At 30.7% G+C, this 24663-nt stretch overlaps 1 protein-coding gene and 1 long non-coding RNA gene across 2 annotated transcripts in view; both read right to left on the bottom strand.

Annotated features, from left to right (window-relative positions):
- Positions 1 to 24663, bottom strand: part of LOC111622835 (nuclear factor NF-kappa-B p110 subunit-like) — a 95167-nt gene that overhangs the window by 32531 nt on the left and 37973 nt on the right. The window contains exons 6-9 of the mRNA XM_023365259.1: positions 11528 to 11632; positions 11365 to 11456; positions 2632 to 2770; positions 351 to 536 (exon numbers count right to left, since the gene is read on the bottom strand). Coding sequence (XP_023221027.1) covers positions 351 to 536; positions 2632 to 2770; positions 11365 to 11456; positions 11528 to 11632 — 522 coding nt within the window. The remainder of the gene's footprint in view (positions 1 to 350; positions 537 to 2631; positions 2771 to 11364; positions 11457 to 11527; positions 11633 to 24663) is intronic.
- On the bottom strand, positions 17760 to 22809 carry LOC111623070. Its single transcript, XR_002756388.1, has 2 exons — positions 22647 to 22809; positions 17760 to 18154 (listed from the first exon to the last, which is right to left on the bottom strand). It is a non-coding gene; the product is annotated as an uncharacterized LOC111623070 (long non-coding RNA).

Below are 24663 nucleotides of genomic sequence, written 5' to 3'. Positions count from 1 at the left end.
GCTGTATCTTCTACATGAAGTGGAGGGAAAAAGTCCTAAAAAACAAGATGTTCCTTTTTTAACACAAATTCTTGTTTAAATCTTCTTGTTGGAACTATACCACTTCACATACAAGATATGGCACTGAAAAGGGCTTGTACTGAGACCTGAAATGTATATTGCAAGTTTATTGCATGGAATTTTGTTTCTCGATATGCCAAATAAATGAGATTTTATTTGGCACATTGTTCAAATAAACTGAAGTTTTGCAAGTCTAGTGTTTGTTTGATGAAAGTGCAATGCAGTTATTAAACATTCTAAAATATAGTTAATTATATTGCAAAACAAAAATTATAAGTAATTTTACTTACATGTAAGTACAGATTTTTCAATATTTTTTCTTTCCCCACCTTCATTGTTATTTCCTTTTTCTTTTTCATAATTTATATTGGTTGTATTTACTGGCCTTGGGGATAGTGAAGTGACAGTACTCAATGGTTCAAAATCAGTGTGTGATGTTTTTCTTTTCTTTTTTGATAAATCATATGAAGTTGTATCTAAAAATGTTTTAAATATTAAAAGTTGCAATTAATTTGGTACTCGAGCCATATAATTACTTGTTGTAGTATTTATCATTTTAAAATAATTTCTTATTAATTATTTTGATGTCTTTTATCCTTCTTTATTTAAGCTGTTACTTTTTTTCGTAACTGATATCATAGTACTGTACATATATTACAATCATTTATCTCCTATCTATAATTATTACACACATATTTTCTAATTAATGGCATACCAAAATGGAACTCAGCACAACAAACAATTATTCTTTTAAGAAAATAACCTTGCTTAAAATTTATTTATCACTATATCTATATATATATAAATGGATGTGTTTGTCCCTATATTTGACTCTGCAGGCAAAACTACACATCATACATGAATGGCATTTGTGTGTAGTAGTAGCCCCAAGTCTCCCATCGTGCACTATGGTGGTTGCGTCCCGATAGCTATAAGGGTGTGGGAGATATGGGGGTTGAAAGTGGTTGACTTCAAAATTGTGTAACAATGGAAGTGTTGAGTAACAAAGAAAGTGTTAAGAGAAAGTAGCGTGCAAGATTTACAGGCGCAGATGTGGTTTTTTTTGTTTTTGTGGGAAATCAAACATATTTTTAGATCCATGTAAAAATTCTCTAATTAGTCTGGAAACGGGGGACCTAATTCTTGCATTCTGTGAAAACGGGGGACCTAATTCTTGCATTCTGTGAAAACGGGGGACCTAATTCTTGCATTCTGTGAAAACGGGTAAGATTGGCTATAATGTAATCTTAATCTTAAATGTTTTCGAATAGTCAAAAATGTTTTGGAATAGTTGAGGACCATTATGTGTGAGTAGTGGGGATGGCTTTTGGAGACATGTGATGCACATGCTTCAGTTGATTTTTCATAAGTAAAAGTGTACGAATAACAGAAAAAAGTAGAAAGTGAAAAGTGAATAGTAAAAATATAAAAAACAATGCCAAAGCGTAAGAAAGAATTTTTGCAGTCTTGAATCATATCTCAAAGGCAAAAGATGGTGCAGAGAAATGAAACTACGAAAGAAAAAGAAGTACATCTAAAATTGATATGAGAAAATTATCAACGAAACAGAAATAACCAGACAGAAGAGCAACTTGAAAATTATAGGGAAACACATCAAATCAGAGAAAGATTATGTAGAGGAAGAGAAACAGTCTTTTATATATTAAAAAAACTATATTACTTATAAATGTACAAACAAATAAAAACCCAGCAAAGCAGGTATTTGCAGCTAATGGTTATATAAAAATGAACCACAATATAGCTTGATCGTCATGCCAAATATCAGATAAGTGGAAGTAAAGACATACTGAGTGTGGCATTAACAGTTTTTTATTTTAGCTAGAGCTTTCAATGAACTTATGTTCATCATCGTCAGGTGAACGAAACATTAAAAATAGAATACAATGTCTAATATAAGTGGAACACATATTTAAAAATTAAAATGAAAAAACTAAAAAATCTTTATGAGCATGCTAAAAAGTTTGATTACACTAGATCAGTGCTTTCCAACCTGTGGGTTGCGACCCCCCCAGGGGTTTGCAAAGCCTTACACGGGAGGTCACGGGTAAAAGAAAAAGACAAGTGTTTGTAGGTCATACACTACAATAAAAAAAAACTACAGTTTCAATGAGAAGGCTGTGCCTGTTTATTTTACAGTACAACTAGTTTTTTGATTGATATTTAGGTCTCAACAGAAAGAAAATTAAATATGTAGTTTTTAAAATCACTGATATAGTTTTAATATGGCCCTGGGAGTTCACCAGAATTTTTTAACTTGTAAAGGGGTCACGTATTCAAGAAGATTGAAAAACACTGCACTAGATATTATGCCATCATGCAGCAAATGCATGGATATAGCTCTACATTAAAGGTGTGATAGTTCTATAAATCAAACGATTATAATTCCAAAAATATTAAAAAGATTTTAATTCTAGTTAATAAAAGACAATTTAGATGTTTGTTGATCATCATTAAATATATTAAATCCATACAATGATTTTCAAAATTTATATATTTAAATTAATAACTAAAAATTAAAATAATTAATGTACAATCAATTAACTATTTTACCTTTTAATGCAGGTTCATATTCAAATGGTATTGATTTACTTGTTTCATTATCAGAAGGTCTGAATAGCTGAACTCTAACTTCAACTGACTGATTGATATCAATATTTCTATATGGTGGTGTTTTAAATACAATTGCTACCTACAATAAAAGATCAAAATAATTTTAAAATGTATCTGAATATTTAGCTTATAAATTAACAACAGTATTTTTAATGACAGTATAAAATTACCACTATAGGTTATTAAAAAATATAATAGTGATAATTTTTATTTCAGGAATTTTTTTTTATTAAGTCTTATGAAAAACATCAAAGGTTTAATTATTAAACATTATAATGCTCATAAAATTAAAAATAAGAATATGGAAAAATTATAGATAAAAACACTTCTAAAAAAAAACATTTTAAAATTAAACAAAAAGTTTACATGTATTTGAAATATATTATTCTTGCATTTATAATTACATTTAATATTAATAATATGCTAAATTATATTGTCTATATAGTTTAAGAACCATTCAATAATGACAGAAATATTCAGTACATCATTAATGATGGTTATTGAAAATTATTATAAAAATTTATTAGAAGTTATAAAAAAAAAATTAGAACGTGTTTGTGACAACACAACTGTCATGAAAACAAGGGTTGCCATCAGAGGGATTCCAGGAGCTGAACAAGACCTGGTAACACCAATCTAAAAACTCTCACTTTTTCTTTCTAGACATGTATACATGCAGTTTTTGTATACTGTGTCCACTCAATACCACGCACTGTATTTTATATAACGCCAAATAAATAAAGTTAAGTTATTAACTCCTACAGTTTTAGCCTGATATTATACCTCAAGATGAATTAGTGCCTCCTCAGTGTAAATACAAGCCAGTGCTATAAACTGGTGACCCAAATGTGATCTGTGGTGCCTTTCAAATAGTGAAGAAACTACTACATGCCAGGAAAATTTCATCGATTCACATCAGATGCAACATTAAACGTTCATCTTCCTTGGAATTATCAACCCATTCATTTAGACCACCAAAACGTACAACCAAGGACATTTTTGTTCTCCAGTTGACAGAACAACAAAAGGTATTGTATGCACCATCCTTCTTTGTTCTCTTACCACATGCTGAACTGTGTGTAACACATCATTTATTTTTACTTGTCTTCACTCTACCAGAGGTCAACTATACTCAAATTATGTCTGAGACAGAAATCATGTCTACAACCCTCACATAGCATGTGTTGCAATCAGATCCCCATCATTTTGGAAGAGCAGCCCTAGCCTATGGTTCTTGCAACTAGAAGTGCAGTTTCCCATCACAAACATAACTGTTGATGTTACAAATATTCAAACACATCACACAGCAGTAGAGCCCAAAATCTTAAATTCAGTATACAACCTAATCCTGAACTCACCCGACCAGAACAAATTTGCTACTCTCAAAGCTTGTTTAATAGATATCTACTCAAAGAGTGAGTCCTCCAAAATCCAAATGTTACTAAAAGGGTTGGAGCTGGGAGATCAACATCCATCCTTCCTGTTAACATGGATGCATGATTTAGTTGGTAACCACTTTAGCAAAGACCTTTTAAAATCACTCTGGCTTTCAAGATTCCCACACAATATACAAGCCATCTTGCTGAGTTGAACAAAAAACTGCAACAACTAGCCACTATGGCTGACAAAATCATGGAATTAGCCTCCCCATGAATATTCATACTGTCAAACATGATCAAACCATAGTCTCAATGGTTTGATCATGGAGAACCAAGTTGTGGAATTAACTAAACAGGTCAAAAACCTTTCTATGTCAATCTACAACTTGTGCCGGCCATCTCCCATATGCCCAGAATACCACCCTCCTAACATAAGGTGCCACAGCAAATCACGGCTAAGTCAATGGCACAATAGTCTCGACAATGGTATGTATTTTTATCATACTACCTTTAGACCACAGGCAAAAAGTGCAAAGCCCCTTGCTCCTTGCAACTCGTGGAAAACTGACTGGGCAGACAATTAAGACCAAAAGTTGTATCCACCACATCGACCAAATCACCATGGCTGATCCTGCCAATAAATATAAATTCCTCATCAACACTAGTTCTGACATCTCAGTAATTCCAAAAAATTTCAATCCTGAGAAAAAAACCTGAGAAGCTAGTCCTGTTTGCTGCAAACAGCATCTCTATACTGACTTATGGAACAAAACTATTGACACTCAATTTATAAATTCAATTTTATCAATATCTCCATCCTAGCCATCTTCAATGCTAAATATAGGTCATTGCAATATGTACCAAGAATACTATAGTCTAAATGTTTAAAATTAGAATAAACCAGTAACAGGTTGCTCAACTTTACAATATTTAAAATTTTGGGGGGGCGCTCTGATCGTCAATGCTGTTGGCGCGATTTTTTTCTGTGCTTTCATATTTCGTTTTATTTTTTCAAGAAATGAAAAATTTTGAATTATTTTCAACTAAAAGGAATAACATTAAGCTCATTATTTTGTTGTTATTGATTGCTGGAATAGAGTTAAATCCAGGACCCTTACAGAAAACTCCAACAAAAAGAGGAAGACCACCTACTCGTCAGAAATTGCTGACGGATGGCATTAAACCTTTGGAACCAGATTCAAACCTTATCACTGAATATACTGAACCAAGAAGAGCTGAATCATCATATCAAACAGGTGAGCTAATTAATTTAACTTCTTCACAAGAACAATTACCTGCTGAACAAATAGACATTTCAACAGCACAATTATGGAATAAGATAGTCAAACTGATAACTAACAGTAATGATAAATTGGTAAGCCAATTTTCACTTATAAGACAAGAAATTAATTTAATTCAAAATGAAATTAAAGAATTTAAAGACCAGATTCAACAAATAAGGATAAGGAATGATAAAATAGAAAACGAATTTATTAAATTAAGACTGGAAAATGAATTGACTCAATATAAACTGGATACTATGACTAATACCATAAATAATAATAAAATTATAATTTATGATTATACAAATCAGCTTAAAAATATTACTAAAAATGAATTAGCAACATTTTTTTCTGATACTTTAAAAATAGACTGCAATGAATCAGAGGAAATAGAAAATATCTACACAATACCTAACTCAAATATCCTAATTAAGTGTATAGTATTAAAAACAAACCAATTAAGAAATAGAATCCTTGCAGCCTTTAATAAATTGAAATATAACAAGTCATTGGGAAATTGGCAAGAAATTAATATATCAGCTGATTTAAATAAACATTCTCGCAAAAGAAGGAAAAAACTATTACAATATTACACAGATTTTAAAAAACACGGATTTCAACTAAAACTGCGTGATGACTATTTATTAATTAATCATCAAAAAATTACATATAGTTATGTTCGAGATCAATTGGTATATGCTGATGATTTTTTGTTATATTCTCTACAGAAAAACCCAATAACATAATTAATTCAGAATTAGAATGTGAAAATGATCAAGATATTAAAATTTCAAACAACTTTAATTTAAATATTATGAACTGGAACTGCCAAGGTTTAATACATAAAATAAAATTTCAAGAATTTTCTCAATTACTATACAAAACAGATATATTAGGTATAACTGAAACCTGGCTAATCATGCCAGTTAATGAAATTATAAAAAATAGTATGGAATATACAATTATATCTTCTGATGCACAGAAACCAATAGGACCTGGAAGACCGTATGGAGGACTGTGTCTAATATTAAGAAAAAACATTGGTTCCGTAAGGTTTATACAAAAAACAACTAATTATATTCTAATTTTATTACAAATTGATAATACTGATATGAAAAATTTATATAAAAAGTTAATTATAGTGATGTTAGTTTATGTTCCACCTGACCGGATAGAATTATTAAATGAAATTTTCAAAATTCTCGAAAAATGGAAACATATTTCTCCTTATGTATTGTTGTTTGGTGATTTTAATTCCAGAATAGCGCAGATAATGGATTCAGATTATAATGGACCAAATAATCTAGTCCACTTTAACCGAAAATCAAAAGATAATAAACATAATAGATTAGGACTTCAATTAATAAAAAATACTCAACAACTGCAATTAATAATTTTAAACGGAAGAATAAAAAATGACTATCCATCTGAATTTACTTGTGTTGCTGGTGTTGGAAGTTCAGTAATAGACCTTATGTTATGTTCTGATTTGCTGGCTGATATATGTGTAAAAATTCAAGTTTTAAATTGCGATCTATCTGATCATTTTCCAGTCCTGACTGTCTTTGAAATGGCAAATATTCAACTAAATAATAGAAAATTTCAACCGTATCAAATAATAAAATATGATTATCTGAATTTCCAATTGCAAATTAGTGAAGAAATTAAAAATTTACCAAAACTTTTACCAAGAAAAGGAATAGAAATATATTATCAATTAGAAAATTTAATAAAAAAATTCATTAATATAAAAAAGATTAATAATATAAAAACCAATAAGTTTAAGAAGCCTTGGTATGACTTTACCTGTTATATCTCTAAAATAAAGAAAAGTAAAGCCTTAAAACAGTTTAGGAATATGTCAAACGAAGCAAACCTTATAAACTATAAGAATCTTAAGGCAATATATCTTAATTTGTTAAAATCTAAAAAAATAAAATATTTTAAAAATCTGGAACATCGACTAATTGTAAATAAAGATAATACTTTGTTTTGGTCAACAGTACGTGAACTGCGTAGACAGAATTCTGATAATCAATCGCAAATTGACTTTTTAACCTGGTCTCTTTATTATAAAAGAATAACCGCTATAAGTAAAATAACCATTATTGAGACGCTGAATCTGGGAAATGAAATTTTGGATCCGATAATTACCTATGACGAATTAGAAGCATCAATCAATAAAATGAAAACAAAATCTGCACCAGGTATGGATCTAATTACAGCCAAATTCTTAAAATTATTACCACCATCAGGAAAACAGGTATTGCTCAAATTAATCAATTCATTCTACAATTCAGCAAATTTTCCAGAAAATTGGAATACAGTAAAACTGATAATGATATATAAAAAAGGAGACAGAAAAGATCCAGGAAATTACAGACCAATCGCATTACTATCAACTTTACGAAAATGCTTTACTTCTATACTGGCACTAAGATTCCAAAGATGGACTGAAGAATATAATTTAAACTCAAAATTTCAATTCGCATTTATAAAAACAAAAGGAACAGAAATGACATTATTCTTCTTATTATCAATAATACAAATTTACTTATTAAAAAAACACAGGAAAATATATTCTGCTTTTATCGATATATCAAAAGCCTTTGATTCAGTTCATGTTCCAACTTTGATAAATAAATTAAAACTGTGTGGCTCAGGAAAAAAATTTTCAAACTCAATTGCGAAATTATTTTTAAATTATAGAATCAACATTAGCCATGCTAATCAGATATTCCCAGAACTAATTATAAACCGAGGATTATTACAAGGAGAACCGCTATCGCCATATTTGTTTAATTTCTATTTGAATGATATTGATAAATTATTTCTACTTGATACTGAAGGTGTTCAAATTTTTGGAAGAAGCTACCACTATATATTATATGCAGATGATCTTGTATTACTTGCACCAACAAAAATAGCTTTGCAGCATAAATTAAATATAATAAACAATTATCTGAATTCCCTGTTTTTAACGATTAATATCTCAAAAACCAAAATAATAATATTTAGAAATAATGTTAAACTTCCAAAACAAGAAAAGTCATACTATTTAAATAATCAACTTCTTACCTTGGTAAATGATATAAAATATTTAGGAATATCATTTAATTGGAATTGTAATTTTCAACCGCATCTGAAAAATCTAACTAAAAAAATAAATACTTTGATGGACAATGCTATATATTTATGTGCAACTTTAAAAATGACGAATATAAAACTACAAATGAAATTATTCAACCTTTTAATTATCCCTTCAATATATTATGCAAGCCCTATTTGGGCAATAGACTTATTGTACGATTTAGAAAAATTCCATGTTATTTACCTACGAAAATTATATAAAATAGAAAGGACAGTTCCTGGTTATGCAATTCGTGCCGAAACTAACAGATTCCAACTATTTCCGTTTTATTTAAAAAGACTGATAAAATTCTATTATAGATTAAAACAGTCTAATGACGATAATATAAGATTCTTACATCAAATAATGCTAAATCAAAATTTTAACCTTGATAACAATAAAAATCTATGGCAATACAAATTTAATAAATTATTACAATCTTTTGGTGTATCATACAGATTATTTGAAGGTTCAGAAACGAATTGGCAAAATGGATACTCTCTAATGATTGAATCAGCGTTTTCTCAATCAATAATAATGGATCAAAACTTATTATATCAGTCTACATATCATCCATGGTACATCAATATTTTAAACATCCCGTCTATTTCAAACATCATTATTGCTAATATCAATATGAATATAAAAAGATTATTAATACAGTTAAGACTTAATAAATATTCATTGTTTATTAATAATACTTATTTTGATTTTACGAATGACAAATGCTATTGGTGTAAATCTAATGATTATTCTTTGAACCATATACTAAGAGACTGTGAAGGATTAAAGAAATATCAACAGAGATATGAAATTAATGAAATATTATATACGAACCATAATCAAGACTTTAGAATTAAGTTAAACAATCTCACGTTTAATCAAATGTATAAAATTAATGGTTTTTTTAATCTAATCGCCAGAGAACTAAAAAATATGTAATAAATTGATAAAATCTAATTTTTTTACTAATTATGTTATATAAAATAAAAATATTAAAACAGAAAAATATTGAAAAAATTTAGCACTAAATGATTATTGTAATGTTGTTGTTAATTTTGAATGTTATGTATATCAAATGATGAAAAAAAAATAACAAATGTATAATATTAATATCATTGAAAAAATACCCCCTGTAACAAGGCTTAGCCTTAATGCAAATAAATAATTTTCAACCAATATTTAAAATTTTGGTGGTGCAATCTGTTATCATATTTTATTAAAACAACTTTTTATATTTTTAACTATTATAAAATTGTAGAAAGCATAATTTTAAGGGTAGGAATAGGTTTTATAAAAAATTGTAAATGCTAATAATGTGAAAATTTGTCATTAAGTCAGACCCTATTGGAGATGTGACACGACTCCCTTTATCTCCTCATCCCATCAACCTTTAACTTCCAAAATTTAATACCATATACAATTTTTAAATAGCATAATAGCATATACAAAATTTAATATACAAACCTCCCTGCAAAATATCAGAAATTTTCAACAAAAAGCACAGGAGTTATTACACATCATTGGTGAACAAAATTGTGTCCCGCACACCAAACATCCATACACACACAAAAAAACCACCAAATTTTTTTGGATTTTCTCAACATTTCAAGGTCCTGAGTCCAAAAATGTACAAATCTTGGGGGTCATTTTTTGACCAATCACCATACTTTTCCTGTTATATATAACAGAGCTGGAAAAGAAACATCTGAACTATAGCATTTTTAGAATAAGAATGGACCCTATGTACTGGATCTTGAATGTGTATCACTCTGCTGCCATAGCTAAGCAGCAGAAATTCTTCGAAACTTGATATTTGGATTTTCAAAAAACTTCAAAATTTTAAATGTTATGTCATATCCAACTGTATGATATTTTTTGCCCTTTTTATAATCTCACATTTTTTGCAAATTCTTGGAAATTTCAAACAGATTATAACAGTTTAAACATATTTTAGGAAATTAAAAGCTATGTTTGAAATACAGGTAACCCCCGTATAACATGGTAGTTACGTTCCAAAAAATTGCAGTGTTATGCAAAACAAAGAACTAGTACGAAAAGGAGGGTTAGGTTCCAAAAATTAAAAAAACATGCTACTATATTTTCATAATTAAGATAAATATCTTTATTAAAATTTTCTCAAGTGATACATATTAATATAAATTAAACAATGTTTTCTTTGTCACCACTAAAAGCACTATTAAACGAGAGCGTTTTATTTTTGGCAAGTTATCATTATCCTCTGAGCATCTTTCTGCATTATTTTCAGATTCATGCTTTACCTTTTGCAAAAAGTGTAGGTAATTTTAGATTGCTTGCTTCTAGTTAAAAAATCTTTATAAATTTCCTTATATGGTGCTAAGCACTTATGGAATAACAGAAAAACATCTGGCAACACCAGAAGCAGAAGCGTTGAGATCTGGCAAAATTGAAACAATTTTCGCGAAGGACCATGTGTATGGAGATGAGAAAAGAAAATTTACACACTGAAGTACTAATAGTTCACGAAAATAATAATTTTCGTGAACTATTAGTACTTAAGCATGTAAAAATTTATTACATTTCATGTTGTACAAGGGTTTTACCCATTTCTCGAACCGTGTCAGAGTGAATCCGTGCTATAAAAGTACCGTGTTATACGGTGATGGTACCAATTCTCAAACCGTGTTAGAGTGAATCTGTGCTATACAAGTGCTGTGTTATACGGGGGTTACCTGTACTGTATATTTTCTACTTTGTAATGAACATACAAGGTATAACTGTTATCCTTTGCAAAACTATTAATTGGTATTTTAAAATTAACAAAATTAAAACTATTAATATTGCAACAAGAGAAGGATTACTAATCATCCAAATATTTTAAAACTTCAAATAGATTTACCTGATGATGAACATCTGAATCTGTAAAATCTGCTTCTGCTTCCCACCTAGATTCACCATCTTTCTCTTCAAAGAATTTGATTTTTATATCTTCTGATTATTAAAAAACAAGATTAGCTTTAAATTTTCTTTATTGCGATTTTAGTATTGAAACTGTCTCTTACTTTTATTAACTCTTTCACAAAGTAAAAATACTTCATCACCACCTTTGCATGATCCTGAATATTTATCAATTCTAGTAATTTTCAATTCCCCAGTGTCAGTTGATTCTAGGAATACAATATATTCAAATTATAAAGTAATAACAGTAAAAATATTCAAATAATGATAATAACTCTCTTGCCAGTCACCACCTTGCTGTGGTGAGCGAGCTCTATAATTCTGATGAACCACAGAGCTATTCCAGCTGGAGCATCTGCTCCTGGTAGGGTCACTCATGCAACTAGAATTATAATAAAATTATGATACATACAATGAGAAAACAGGAAACACGCCTCAGCACCTTGAGGTGAGGGAAAACCCTAGAACAGCCATCGGCTTTGAGTTTCCCTTCAATGAAATTGTGTGAGGAGTCCTCAACCTGGTGGGGAGAATGGGGCAACAAAGAAAATGCCCCCTTGGCTCCAAAGGGTAACGATGCAGAACCAATGCAAAAACATAACACCAGATTGTTGAAAACAGAACAAGCGATACGATGCTTCCTCCAGACTTCAGAGGGCACAGGTGACAAAACAGTGAGGCACAAAGAACAGGAATTTACAATTTACAGAGATGTCAGTGTCAGCTGGATCAAACTCCAGCTGAATTACCTGAAGAAGAACCCAGAAGGGGTTAGGAAAATGTTTGTTTTGGAAGACTAAACTTTGTACACACTGGTTATAGGTTCAAGTAGGTCATATTTTGCTATATACAACCCGGTATGTGGTTGCTGTTTTATAACACTAAGATTTGCAGGTATTACAAAACTACAAATAACAAAAGGTGACCGAGTAGCCTTAAGCTGAAGCACAACTGAGAGTCAATGAGAGAATACCCATTTCACATTTATAGTACTTTGAAGAGGATACAGTTGACGCTGTTCTAATGTTGTGAGTGATGTCCTCCTCAACTGGCAGCTAGGACCTGATGCGTAACAATATTCATACCATACACGAAGTTGACCAATGCTTAATAGATGTTCCTGTTGCTAACTAAGTCAAGAAGTTTACATGGCCAGTTGACTCCTATCTTGTAAATTTCTTCCTTCAGTTTCCTCCTGCTGTTGTGGTATTTAAGGCATAAGTAGATGATATGGTGTGAGTCCTCTGGTTCTCCCATGCCATGGTCACATTCTCCATTCCCCTTTCTGAGGAAGTAGTGGAGGTATGATGCCATGTTTCCATGGCCAGTCATAAGTTGCAATACAGAATGATTTGGTGTCAGATGTCCCATGTGTTCTCTGTTGGAGAGGTATAAACTCAATCTCATGCATGAGTCTCCCAGAGACCTCAGTGTCCCATCATTGTTGCCATATGCTTGCGACGTAATCATTGAAGTGCCCTAGTACCCAAATAGCTGGGATGTATCTGAAGGAGATGGTAGCAATGTTGCTGATGGCTTTTTTGGCCAGTAGATTGGCCCTGTCGTTCCACTGGTCTCCAGTGTGCCCCTTGACCATTCAAAGGACACCTTACCTAGGAATGTGAGAGAGTCACAGATCTGCTGGATTATGGTAAACTTTTTATTTCGTTTATGTATCTGATGAACAACAATCCTACTGTCTGTGTGGATGGTGATTAGTTCCTTGGAAAACTGTTTGTGATTAGTTTGTTTGTACTTTAGGGCGTTAAGTATGATGTAACAACTTGATTGTTAGAGCAATATTCCATGAGCCAATAGTTGGCCTGGTGTGTGGAGTGCCCTTCGGGTTGACATGACCCGACCCCACTGAGAGATTTGGACCCGCCTGTATAGAAGTGATGCCCTTGTCTTCTTTCAGGGGGGTTGAGAGATAAGTGGTCAGGAAGGAAGTCATAGTGCAGATCAAAGTTGTGAGTTTTGTTTTGTCCCACAGATATTTGATGTCAGGTGGAATGCTGGTAGATTCAAGGATACTTTTGTTTTACACAGGGGCCATAGAATCCTCCATTCTTTATGGTGAGATTTGGGGGAAGACCATTGCAAAAGCTAACATTAGGAGGAGCTCCTTTCCACTCAAAGGAATTTCCTTATACTGATCACTAAGGCTTACAGGACCTCCCTGACAAACGCAATGCAAGTCATGGCCAACCTAAACCCCCTGGATCTCAAAGTGATGAAAATGTACTAGAAGTAGATGATATTTCCAGTGCCCCAGTCCTGTAAGCCTTAGTGATCAGTATAACGAAATTCCTTTGAGTGGAAAGGAGCTCCTCCTAATGTTAGCTTTTGCAATGGTCTTCCCCCAAATTTCACCATAAAGAATGGAGGATTCTATGGCCCCTGTGTAAATTATTTTGTCATTGTTGTAGTTAAGACCCCATGTATTACATGCAATGAGCACAGTAAGTGGACCATAGTTAATGCCTGTTAGTGAACAAATTCAAGTTGGTAGTCCAAATAAGTTTATCATCAACTTTGAGCCCAGGGGTTTGGTGTCCCAATTGGCTATTTTCTATCTGTTGATTTTTAGGATGGGTTTTTTGGCCAAAGTGTTTCTCCTCTGGAATACAATACACTCACATTTCGCCAGATTTATAATCAGGTGGTTGGACTTGGACCATTCACTGATGTCCTGAAATGGTTGGTTCATTTTCGACTGCAAAACCTCATGATTTTTATGTCTCATTAAGACAAGAGTATCATCAGCATATGCTTGTATGCTGACTGTTGGATACCTTGGGAGATCATGCTGAATTTTGATTAGGCTTTTGTAAGTCATGAGCAATAGAAGGAGGCCAGAGCTGCAACCCTGGGGACAACCCCTTTGGATTTTTTTTGAAATATTAGTGATTTGGCAGTCAATTGTGATAAAGGCAATCAGCAATTTACAAAATACATTTATAGTCCAGAATAACAATCAACAGTAACTGGATGGCCAAGACATCCTATCATTGGTTGTTGTTGAAGACTGTAAATGTAAAATGCATTTTTATTTCAAACAAATAAAATAAGTAAAAAAGTTCATCCTAAAATTGATAAAATATTTCATCTCAATTATTTATACTAATAAACTTAAAACAGACTAATTTTTTTAATCCTAAAGTTTAAAATCAAAACTGTAAGAGATAACTTGTAATAAAGTGAAAACCAAACACACTTTTCCAACAAAAGGACTTTACAGAACAAATGTTTTCTGTTTATTTTATAAACCTGCCTCAGCTTTCAAATTAAAAACTTCTGAAATTCCAAATTGGAATGTTTCAAACATTTGATGGCATTATTTCAAAAGCTTTTTTGTTTATTTAAAATATTATAATTTTGTATACATAAAAATATATTTAAACAAGTATATTATATTAATAAAAAAATATATATATATATAGTAGAACCTCGATTATCCNCGGAGGACCTACCTACAAGATATAGCAGAGTGGAGTCAAATTAATAAGAATCAACTAATTCACGCTGTGAGAGATTGGGAGGAGTGGCGATCGATTGTTAGCAACCTCCAGCTCGGAGAAGCTATATAGAAGAAGAAGAAGAAGAAGTGTGAAGTTTGTTGCTGCTTGTTTGAAAGAAGTCTATGAAATCTTGGCTCTTTTCCATGAAGGATGACAATCATACTCTCAACATTATTTATTGTTGATTTATTTATAGATTTATTGATAACAGTCATTTTATGTTTGGTGTTTTTTTATTCAAATCTAAAACTAATAAGTGAGAAAAAGAAACCAAGCATTTTGCATTTCTTTTGTAATACTTCACACAATCTTGAGTTCATCAATGTCCAAATTCCTCCAAGGTCTGTGAAAAAATTTTGGTAGTCCATCAGTAGTCTATGGACCACTGGTTAGCAAATGCTGTTATACCAGTATATGTATTCAAAATTTCAAATTAATCTTCTATTTCAAATGGATTACCTGATTATAGCCTTAAATATGTTGAAAACGTTTGTAATTATGTGTTTTTGCTGAAATTAAAAAAAAAAATTGGTTTTATGTTTTGTAGTTTTCAAACTAATCTGAAATCATAAAGCATACAATACTTTATTATTGTTGTATTAAAAAATACATTTTTTATTTCTTCTTTCATACTCACTGGAATACAAGTAAATATCTTGACATTAAAAGCATGGCAGATGGAACTTGTTCAATTAGCATGGATACAGTACTGTACTAATACCTATGAATAAACAGGTACCCAGCACTAGTCAACCAGCCCTAACAGTGGCTCTGGAAATTTCCTAACTTCCCGATGGGCCTGTGGTGATAAGCCTTGTTTCTTTTTGTGTTTGTTTTTTTTGTTTTTTGTTTTATGTATGCTCTTTTATCTACCTCCCTGTAATTCCAATTTTGAGCCAGCTTGTCTGTACCTATTCTTTGTATTAATTCAACTCTGGAGTTGCCCCTCTTCCCTGTCCAATTGAGAAGGACCAGTTGGATGAGTATTTGAGGTAGCCCAGGAAAATGGAGGTAGAAAGAAAAGATACTTTTGGACAAGAGATGAGCCAGGTCAGATGTAGGTTCCTTCTCTTAGGAGGAGTAAAGGATTCCGTGAGACAGCAAAGAAGGTAGTGAAGTTTAAAAATGTTTGTATTTTCACAATTGGCGACTAACTCGGTGTACCAATAACATTAACAAAGTTCAGATAGTTCAATATGCTGATATGGTCCATCGAGAAGACACCTTATGATGAATCAACAAGTTTTTGGCTAGAAGTAATCTTTTCTTCCAGCAGTTGAAGAACAGACAGTGAGATGAATCCAGACTCGACTCGAACTTTGATGCACACTTGAAGATTTACGACAAACTTAATGTATATCCTGAAGTTCCGAAGCAAACTTCCCGAAGTTCCCGTGTTGAAGTGAACTTAACTCTCCCGCTTTGATATTAACCTTTTATAGCTGTTGACAGCGGGTCAGTCGACCAATCAGTGATTTCTGCAGGTCGCAGCTCTAATGGAGATCCGCTGGTGGTGTGATGAGCTGCTGATTAATCAGCGGCCACACATTCAAAATCCAATGGTCGCTTCCTCAACCGTCTTTTTGTGAAGGTGGATCATGAGTTCAAAAAAAAAGGCAGGAATTGTGTTCTTACACAATCCTACCTCAACAAAGGTAGTCGAAAAAAAGTACATGGCATCAAGGTCTTTGAAGAATAACTGACACAGAGGACAAAGACAAGAGATCGCCCTCAAGAAGTAAATAAGTGAAATAGTGCAAGGAGATTCTATTTTTCTTCTTGCCATTCTAAACTGGAATGCCTTTTCTGGTTCCTATACTTTTCCGACTATAGGACATTTCTATCCATTGCAATCAGGACTTTTCTAATTGTCTAAGTTGCATCTATCGGTACTGGTTGATTTCGTACTAGCTTTAAGTTTGGTAATAATATTTAATTTTAGTTTAATAGTAATACATAGGATAAGCTTAAATATTAATAATATGTTTGTGTATGTTGGTTTTGAGTTTGTTATTCGTGGTTGTCTGTTCCCAAAAGAGTTGTTGAGGTACATTGTTGTCCAGCTGAAGTCCCCATCAACTGATATCCTGAGTCTTGTGGAGTATATTTGTGTGTTTTATTTTTTTATAATAAACTTCTTGTACTTTGTTAACAAGGGTGTCTTATTTCTTTGTCCATGACCCACTACAAACTAACTTAATATCTCACAGGCCATTGCCAATATGTAAGAAAAAATATTAATGAACAAGTAATTATTTATTGTGACATCATCACAATGCTGGGCTGAATTTTTACTTATCCTTTAATTTAAAAAAATTATATGGCTTCTGATCCAGACTGAGACCAGAAATTTTATATTATTAATCAAAACCTCTAAGCTTTCCATATCTGATCTAAATTTTTATCTGTCTAATTCCATTCTTGAGATTAATGAAGGACAGTGGGAATGTATTAGTCTGCAATTTGAAAAATGCAACTCAATAAATATTCATACAGAATAAGAATTATCTGAAAAAGAGATACAACAAAAAACAGAAATATATTGGAAAAACTTCTCACTTCTGTTAGCATGCATTATTCAAAAGCATGAGTGGGACTTTAAGATAGCAGTTCATACTATAGCATTGACCATTTATGTAGCAGAACCAGAGATTGACCTTCAACTAAACAAAGCCTGTGCAATGCAATTATTATGAAAATCTCTGCTGAGGGCACTCAGAGCAATTTGAAATTTATTTCTCCTATCATAGTGTCAAAAGTATTAACTTCAAATACTGTAACAATGTTTCTACAGCCTGGAAATCATTTAGTTTACCTTACTTTTGCATTGCTACTTACTTTATTTATTTTTTTAATATTTGTAGTTATATTATAATTCATATTTTAGGTAATTTTACTTTTTATAATTCTATTTTTGTATATATTCTATGTATACCTGAAATTTCAAATCAGATTTCTGTGTCAAACATGTTACCTAATGATAACATTAAATAGATTGAAAACATTTGTAATTAAATATTTTTGCTGGAGTTAAAAAAAAGGGTGTTTTATGTTTAGTTGTGTTTAATAAAGTAAATTCTTGTTTCATAAAAATTACATTAATATTTACCTTCATCACATAGTTGAAACTGTAATTCCTTCTGTTTTCTTTCATATATTATATTTGATAATTCTCTTTTGCCAACAAATTCAATGCTTAAATTCTGGAAGCTAGAAATAAAAATGTGCTTATTTTAAAAAATTTGATTAACTTTTAAAAGTTCTTTAATCATTTGGTTTGAAATAAACTATCTCATCTATTTAAAAATTACATTAATAATAATTACTAAAAATTTAATACAGTAAAACTTCTCTAACTCAAATGTCTGTAACTTGAATATTTCTTTAACTCAAAGAAAATGAAGCACTTTGTTGGGTCTCAACGAAATAGCTTAGGGATTTAACAATTTCAACATGAATTTCCTTAACTGAAATTTTCTCCCAAGTTAAAGTTTTCATGGTCTCCTGACACTGATTTATGTTACTATCAACTTCCCTGATTTGAATTTTAATATTCTATCCAAAGTAATCCTAATTATCAGATTTCCATGAAATTTTCAGACAGTTGTATCTACTGTCCAATACCTATACTGCAGACAACATTCCAGTTTAAATTGAGAGAACCTCTCACTTTATCTCAACATGATGTACCTGCAGAACTGTTAGATTCCATTAGTTACATTGAACATTTTGCTGAAAGGCATTACATAGGTTGTTTAAAATTAAAAAAAAACTAGGAAAGATTATATAATGCAAGAGAGGTAAAATACAAATCTATTCAGAATCAGCATTTTTCACTCTAACTGGAATCATCTATAACTGGAAGTTTATTCCTGACCTTGAAGATTCAAGTTAAAGAAGTTTTACTGTAATAATCAACAATTTTTTACAACAGCCAACATTAAAATTAAACATATTGCGAGGTAAGAACCAGAGAGTATTATCTGAGTTAGAGAAAATTTTACATAGTTTTGCCAACTTCTATAGATTAAAAACCATTTTAATGTCAAAAATTTGGTTCTAACCTTACTGTACAAACATAGTGCCAGTTACACTATCTGGACTTCCTTCTGATCCCTCACTACCAGACATTTAATTTAGATATTATATCAAATCATTAATGAATTAGAATATGGAATATAGAATACACACAAATTTTAAAAATTACAAAGTTTTAGAACAGCTTCAGAACTAAAGTGAGAATAGATAAATAAAATGTATATATCAAATAAGGTTGATGCAAAAATACACTATAAATGAGCAAATTCAATAACAAACTAAATGATAGTATCAGTAGCTCTTTACTGGGTTAAAACATACTAATTTGTACAGGCAACTAGTGACTTTATAGTTGATGGATAAATTGTTTATAGCATATCTGTATATTATCCTTCCAATGATTTTTCTGAAACTGTGGCCACAATTGTTAATGTCATTGTCTTTTGCTCTACATGTATTATATTGATGTTCTTTGAGCTAAATGAAGAGGTTGCAGAATATGCAACAAATATATTTTCTAATGCAATTTTCATGTCCTAGAGTGAATAGTATTTCATAAATATCAGGGGCTGCATTACAATCAATGGAATCTTTATGATTTCATAGAAAGACTAAAAAGTAATCTTCCAACAACAAAGCATTAATCACTATAAATAAAACTCACAAACCTTATTGTGCTTTGCATTTAGATGTGAAAACTGTTACGTCACTAATGTTTTTGGTCCACACCTAGGACCTTCCTCAGGTAGAACTCCCTAAAAAATCGAATCTTTCCAGTGTTAGTGTTCTATGTTGCTAACACTGGAAAGATTCAGTTTTCAAAATTTTGGCTTGTCAATCAACATGTTATTAAAATCATAATCAACCTCCATAAATTTAATACCATAAAAGCATCTAAAATTTTTACTTTTTCCTATAATCAGTAAATTTAACTTTTCTGTTCCATTCATATTGGCCCATATCATTAGTGACTCTCTCTTTACTATATTTTTCTCCAAACATTTAAATTTTAACGTTTTAACAGATAAACATTTAAAGAACAAATATGTTTTATCAGCATTAAAGATGCTTTGAGATTCTTATTCTTGCAGGATTTTCTTCAAAATTGTTTTGAACCAAGTTTTACAATCTACTTTATTGACTTCCAGCACTTTTACCTGATACAATCTTCTGTGAAATTCCATGTCTGCCTTTAAACTTATTCAGTCAACCAGAACTTGCTTCAAAGTATCATAATCAAAAACTTAGTAAATTCTTTTTATTTTGCACGTATTAACATATTTAATAAACACAAATTTTTCTCTCTTGCTAACTGCATCTATTTTAGTATTGCTTCATCAAGTTTTTCGTATTTACACACTTTTGTACATTTTCAGTGAGAGTCCAGTTCATTAGAGGATATCACAATAAATTCTTAATTTTTAAAATCATGAATAAATTACTTGATAGAATACTATACTTCAAGCCACATCTTTCTTTTTATAGCCACTATTACTTTCATTTATAATGTAAATTTTCCCAAGATACACAATTACACTTTTGCTTTTTCCAACATTATTTTCATAAAAGTTGAAATGGGCAGCACTATAGGCCTATCTTAAAACTGCAACTTAACCACAACAGTATTAAATACCTTTCTTGATATCAAAACCAATTAACTCATAACTTAATTGGTTCTGATAAGTTTACTATTTGCTATATTTCAAGAATTATTCACATATTTTTGCACAAACTCATCCTTCTTTTATTTTGTAAAATACAATCAAACTAAGATGAATTACTTCAACAAGGAGAATCCCACCAAAAATTCATTAAATGGAAAATTATATAAAATAGAAATTTGTTATATGAAGTTCTGCTGCATTTTTAACATTTTTAGTAATATTTTATTTCAAACAACTTCATCTGTAACTAATTATAATAAATTTAAAATTTGCTAAAAGTTTCAAATTCAAAAACATAAGAGCCATTCGTAATTTCACCAAAAATAAAATTCATTAAATATCAACATTCATTTTCTGACTTCTTGATTTAAATCAGATTTTAGTCATAAAGATCAAAAGTTATCAAAATGATATTTATTAAGACATTTCCGATGTCATTTTTTCATTAGATTAATGCTTTTATAATAGCAAGATAAAGACTGATCAAAATACTCAGTGTTTTCCCAGGACCTTTTTCCTGGTAGGATGACCAGAAAATTTTTCTGGCAATCTAGCCAATAAATTTTATGAGAAATATACATAAAAATAGGTTAAAAATAAATAAATATGGGGAATCCTAACATCATGAAGTATAATTTTTTCTATTTTGGAATGCAACTTTTAAATATATTTTTTAATTTCTAAAATACTTTTGCAAAATTGTATTGATCATTCTATTTGAATATGTTTAATCAATCAAGCCTTAAAAAAATAGGCAAAAGTGCTTTTTTTTTTAAACATAGAAAGATTATAATATTATTCTGTTTATAAACCAAGTTTAAAAAAAAAAAAAACATATTCACACAACTGTGAAATTTTTTTCTTTTATTGAAAATTAATAAAAATCCCTAAAGAAGCAACATAAAAAAGAAGTCAAATCAGACTAATTTACCTTAGTTTTTTTTATAAAAAGAAAAAAAAAATGTGGCCAATATAACACCACCACTGATTTCAAACTGAGACATGAAGACAGTTGTCAATATCGTTCAAGATAGCATAAGATTATTTATATAAAGACAATCTACCAGCAGTTTTTATTGACCACTAGACAAAAAAATGTTCAAAAACACTGAAACCTCTTATAGCATATAGATCTTCTCTACACATAAAATTCTATTGAATAATTATATCTCACAGTATCCAAATTTTTTCAATCTAATAAGTATTACATACAAATTAAATAGACTCCAAAACAAAAAATTGACGCAGCCAGGAATCTGCCTGTTAGGATTTACAGAAGTAGAAAACATTTAACTGTTTTGCCTTATGCTATATGCTAATAAGTCATTATACATTACAAATATTTGTCTATTTCAATATCTGCAGAAACCAGATTAGCATTTCAAGAAGTGACCAGAAAAACTAGACAGATTCTGAAAGAAAACAAAAGTTTATTTCAACACGTGACTATGACATATGCAAATAAATATAACAAATTACACAGTATTCAATCATGAGATTATACATGCCATATAAATAAGTCTACACTTATCAACGGTTACTGGAAGGAAAATAAGTACTACAAAACTCAATTTTGCTGGAATTTTCCAATATGTATTCCATTTTTTGAACTTAAAAAGATGTTTAATCTGACATAATGATAATAGGTGTACTTCTATTCAAATGTGAAGCTGAAGATATTTCCAGATTAAAAGCATTGTAATATCTTTTTCAAATTTTGATGGCAACTCGCATATTTATTAAAATTATATTGTAGTTTATGACATTTTAATTAAATTTTAAAAAGTAGTAAGGAAATAATGTATATTTCAAGAAATTAAATAAAAATTCTAAATAAAACCATAATTAAGACTCTTTACAGAAAAAAACCATATTTGGAAATTTTCAATATATTAATTTTTTACTAATACTACATCTATTATATTTTACTTAAAATCAAGTCATGTAATAAAAATCATATTACATAAAAGAATTAATATATAAAAGTTTAGATTACATACACAACAATACTGGTTTTATCTACTTTTTTTATACAGACACCATCTGTACAATCTGGTCCTCTCAGCCTATGAACATGTTGTACTGGAGGCTCACTATTTGTGTGCAAAGTTGCTTTTACATAAACAGTTTTGTTTCCAAAATAATTTTCCAACTAGAAATAATATTTTACATTTAGAAATTTAATATAATATAAAAATTTTACATAATTATAAATTTTATTATATAGTAACATATAACCCTTATATATATATAAAGGTTGCTTCATTAGTCATGACAACAATTTTGTTTAATGCCGACAGACAGTTATTTCTTGTTTTAACAATTTTTTCTTTTTACAAATGCATTTATGTCAAATAATTTTAAAATTTATACATTAAAGAAGACAATATACTCAAACCCAAAAACTCCACATGGCCAGTCTGTTGATGAGGTCAAACCCATGACCAACTACCAGTGTTCAGTGGTTTTATCCACTTGGCTATTGTGAATGTATCATAAAAGATTCTTGACTCTGTTTTCTGTATGGACAATAGTATTATTGTGAAGAATGGGGGAATAGTAAAGCAGTTCAATATGTTTCTCCATAACTGTCAACACAGGCTATTCTGCAGTGTTGGAATCAATGATTAAAATTATTTTTGAATGCTACATGACATTGTTATGTACAGTACAACATATTGTGTCATGGTGATGTTTTGTAAACATTTTTCCGTTACATAATAAAAGGTTGGTAGTGCTGTTGACCCCTCAGGGAGCCGTTAGAGACAGTGAGACCTTGTTTCACTCCCCCTTTTCAGTGCTGACCTTCCGTGAATCAAGACAGTGTCATTTCTTGTTTAATCTTTATTCCTTTGCTACATAACCAGTTATGCGAGTCTAACTAGTTTTTACTAATCTCCAAAAAGCAATATCAAGTCTAACATGCAGATAGGTTTTATAATATGGTGCAATCAGTCTGACCATGTGAAGCAAAATGATACAAATTGAATTGGATATCACATGCAAAGATATCATTATCTTCACAAGAGATAGGTTTTATTGAAACATGCTTTTGAAATAATTCTGAATGTCTCACTCAGCAGATTGACATTTAAACTCAGATTCACAGATTCAGTTCATACAAGACCCACTTGACAGTAATTTTGATCATGTGTAGATCTTGTAAAATTCTGCACAATTGCCTGACCAATACCTGTATCTCTAACTTCTTCAGAGACCATAACCTGTCTCCCTTCATGCATTGGGCAATAACAATGCAAGTAATATTAGTAAAAACAGTCACAGTGTGTCCTGCATGTGGCCTGATGGTACTTTCTTCTCTTCCATGCTGGAATGCTACTCACCTTGAAAGCAGTGTTTGCAAAAAATACACACATATAGTGCACTTTATGCATCAAAACTGCAAATTACTCATCAAAATCCAGTCAGTGTATAAATATATGCACCTAAAGTGCTTACACATACACACACATCACATATATATATATATATATGTTACTGTGATTGACCTATATCTGGTGAATGTCAGCATTCATTTCGTGTATGTATGAAATATTTGCTAAATATCATTATTTCTCACTTACACTGGCAAATGTTGACATTCAGCACGCACTGATGGTGAATGTTGAATAAAAATATTTTTATTACATTAAGACAAAAATGCAACTTTCTAATATGTCAAAATAGGAGAAAGCTAAAATAACAGCACATGTAAATAAACTGTTGAACCTAAAACAAACAGCACATTCTAAATCATTAAAGAAAATAATATAATAATAAACTTACACATAAATTATGTGATTAATGTTATACAATCTTATTTATTGCAACAACTTAAACTGTTATGACACTTTGAATTTCACNATAAAATTAAATAAATTAAACAAGTAAAATGGCAAGGCCAATTTTGGAACAAGACTGTCTCAGAGACTCAGGGCTCAATGTGATCATTCAAACTTCATCAGCCTCGGCCACAGTCATGAGGTTGTCCACGAGGCATTTTTGGTCAAATGTCAA

This window comes from Centruroides sculpturatus, unplaced genomic scaffold (assembly GCF_000671375.1).
Source record: "Centruroides sculpturatus isolate CEXI.00-Female unplaced genomic scaffold, Cexi_2.0 scaffold39, whole genome shotgun sequence".
Taxonomy (NCBI): domain Eukaryota; kingdom Metazoa; phylum Arthropoda; class Arachnida; order Scorpiones; family Buthidae; genus Centruroides; species Centruroides sculpturatus.
This window is presented reverse-complemented; position numbering and strand designations above follow the sequence as displayed.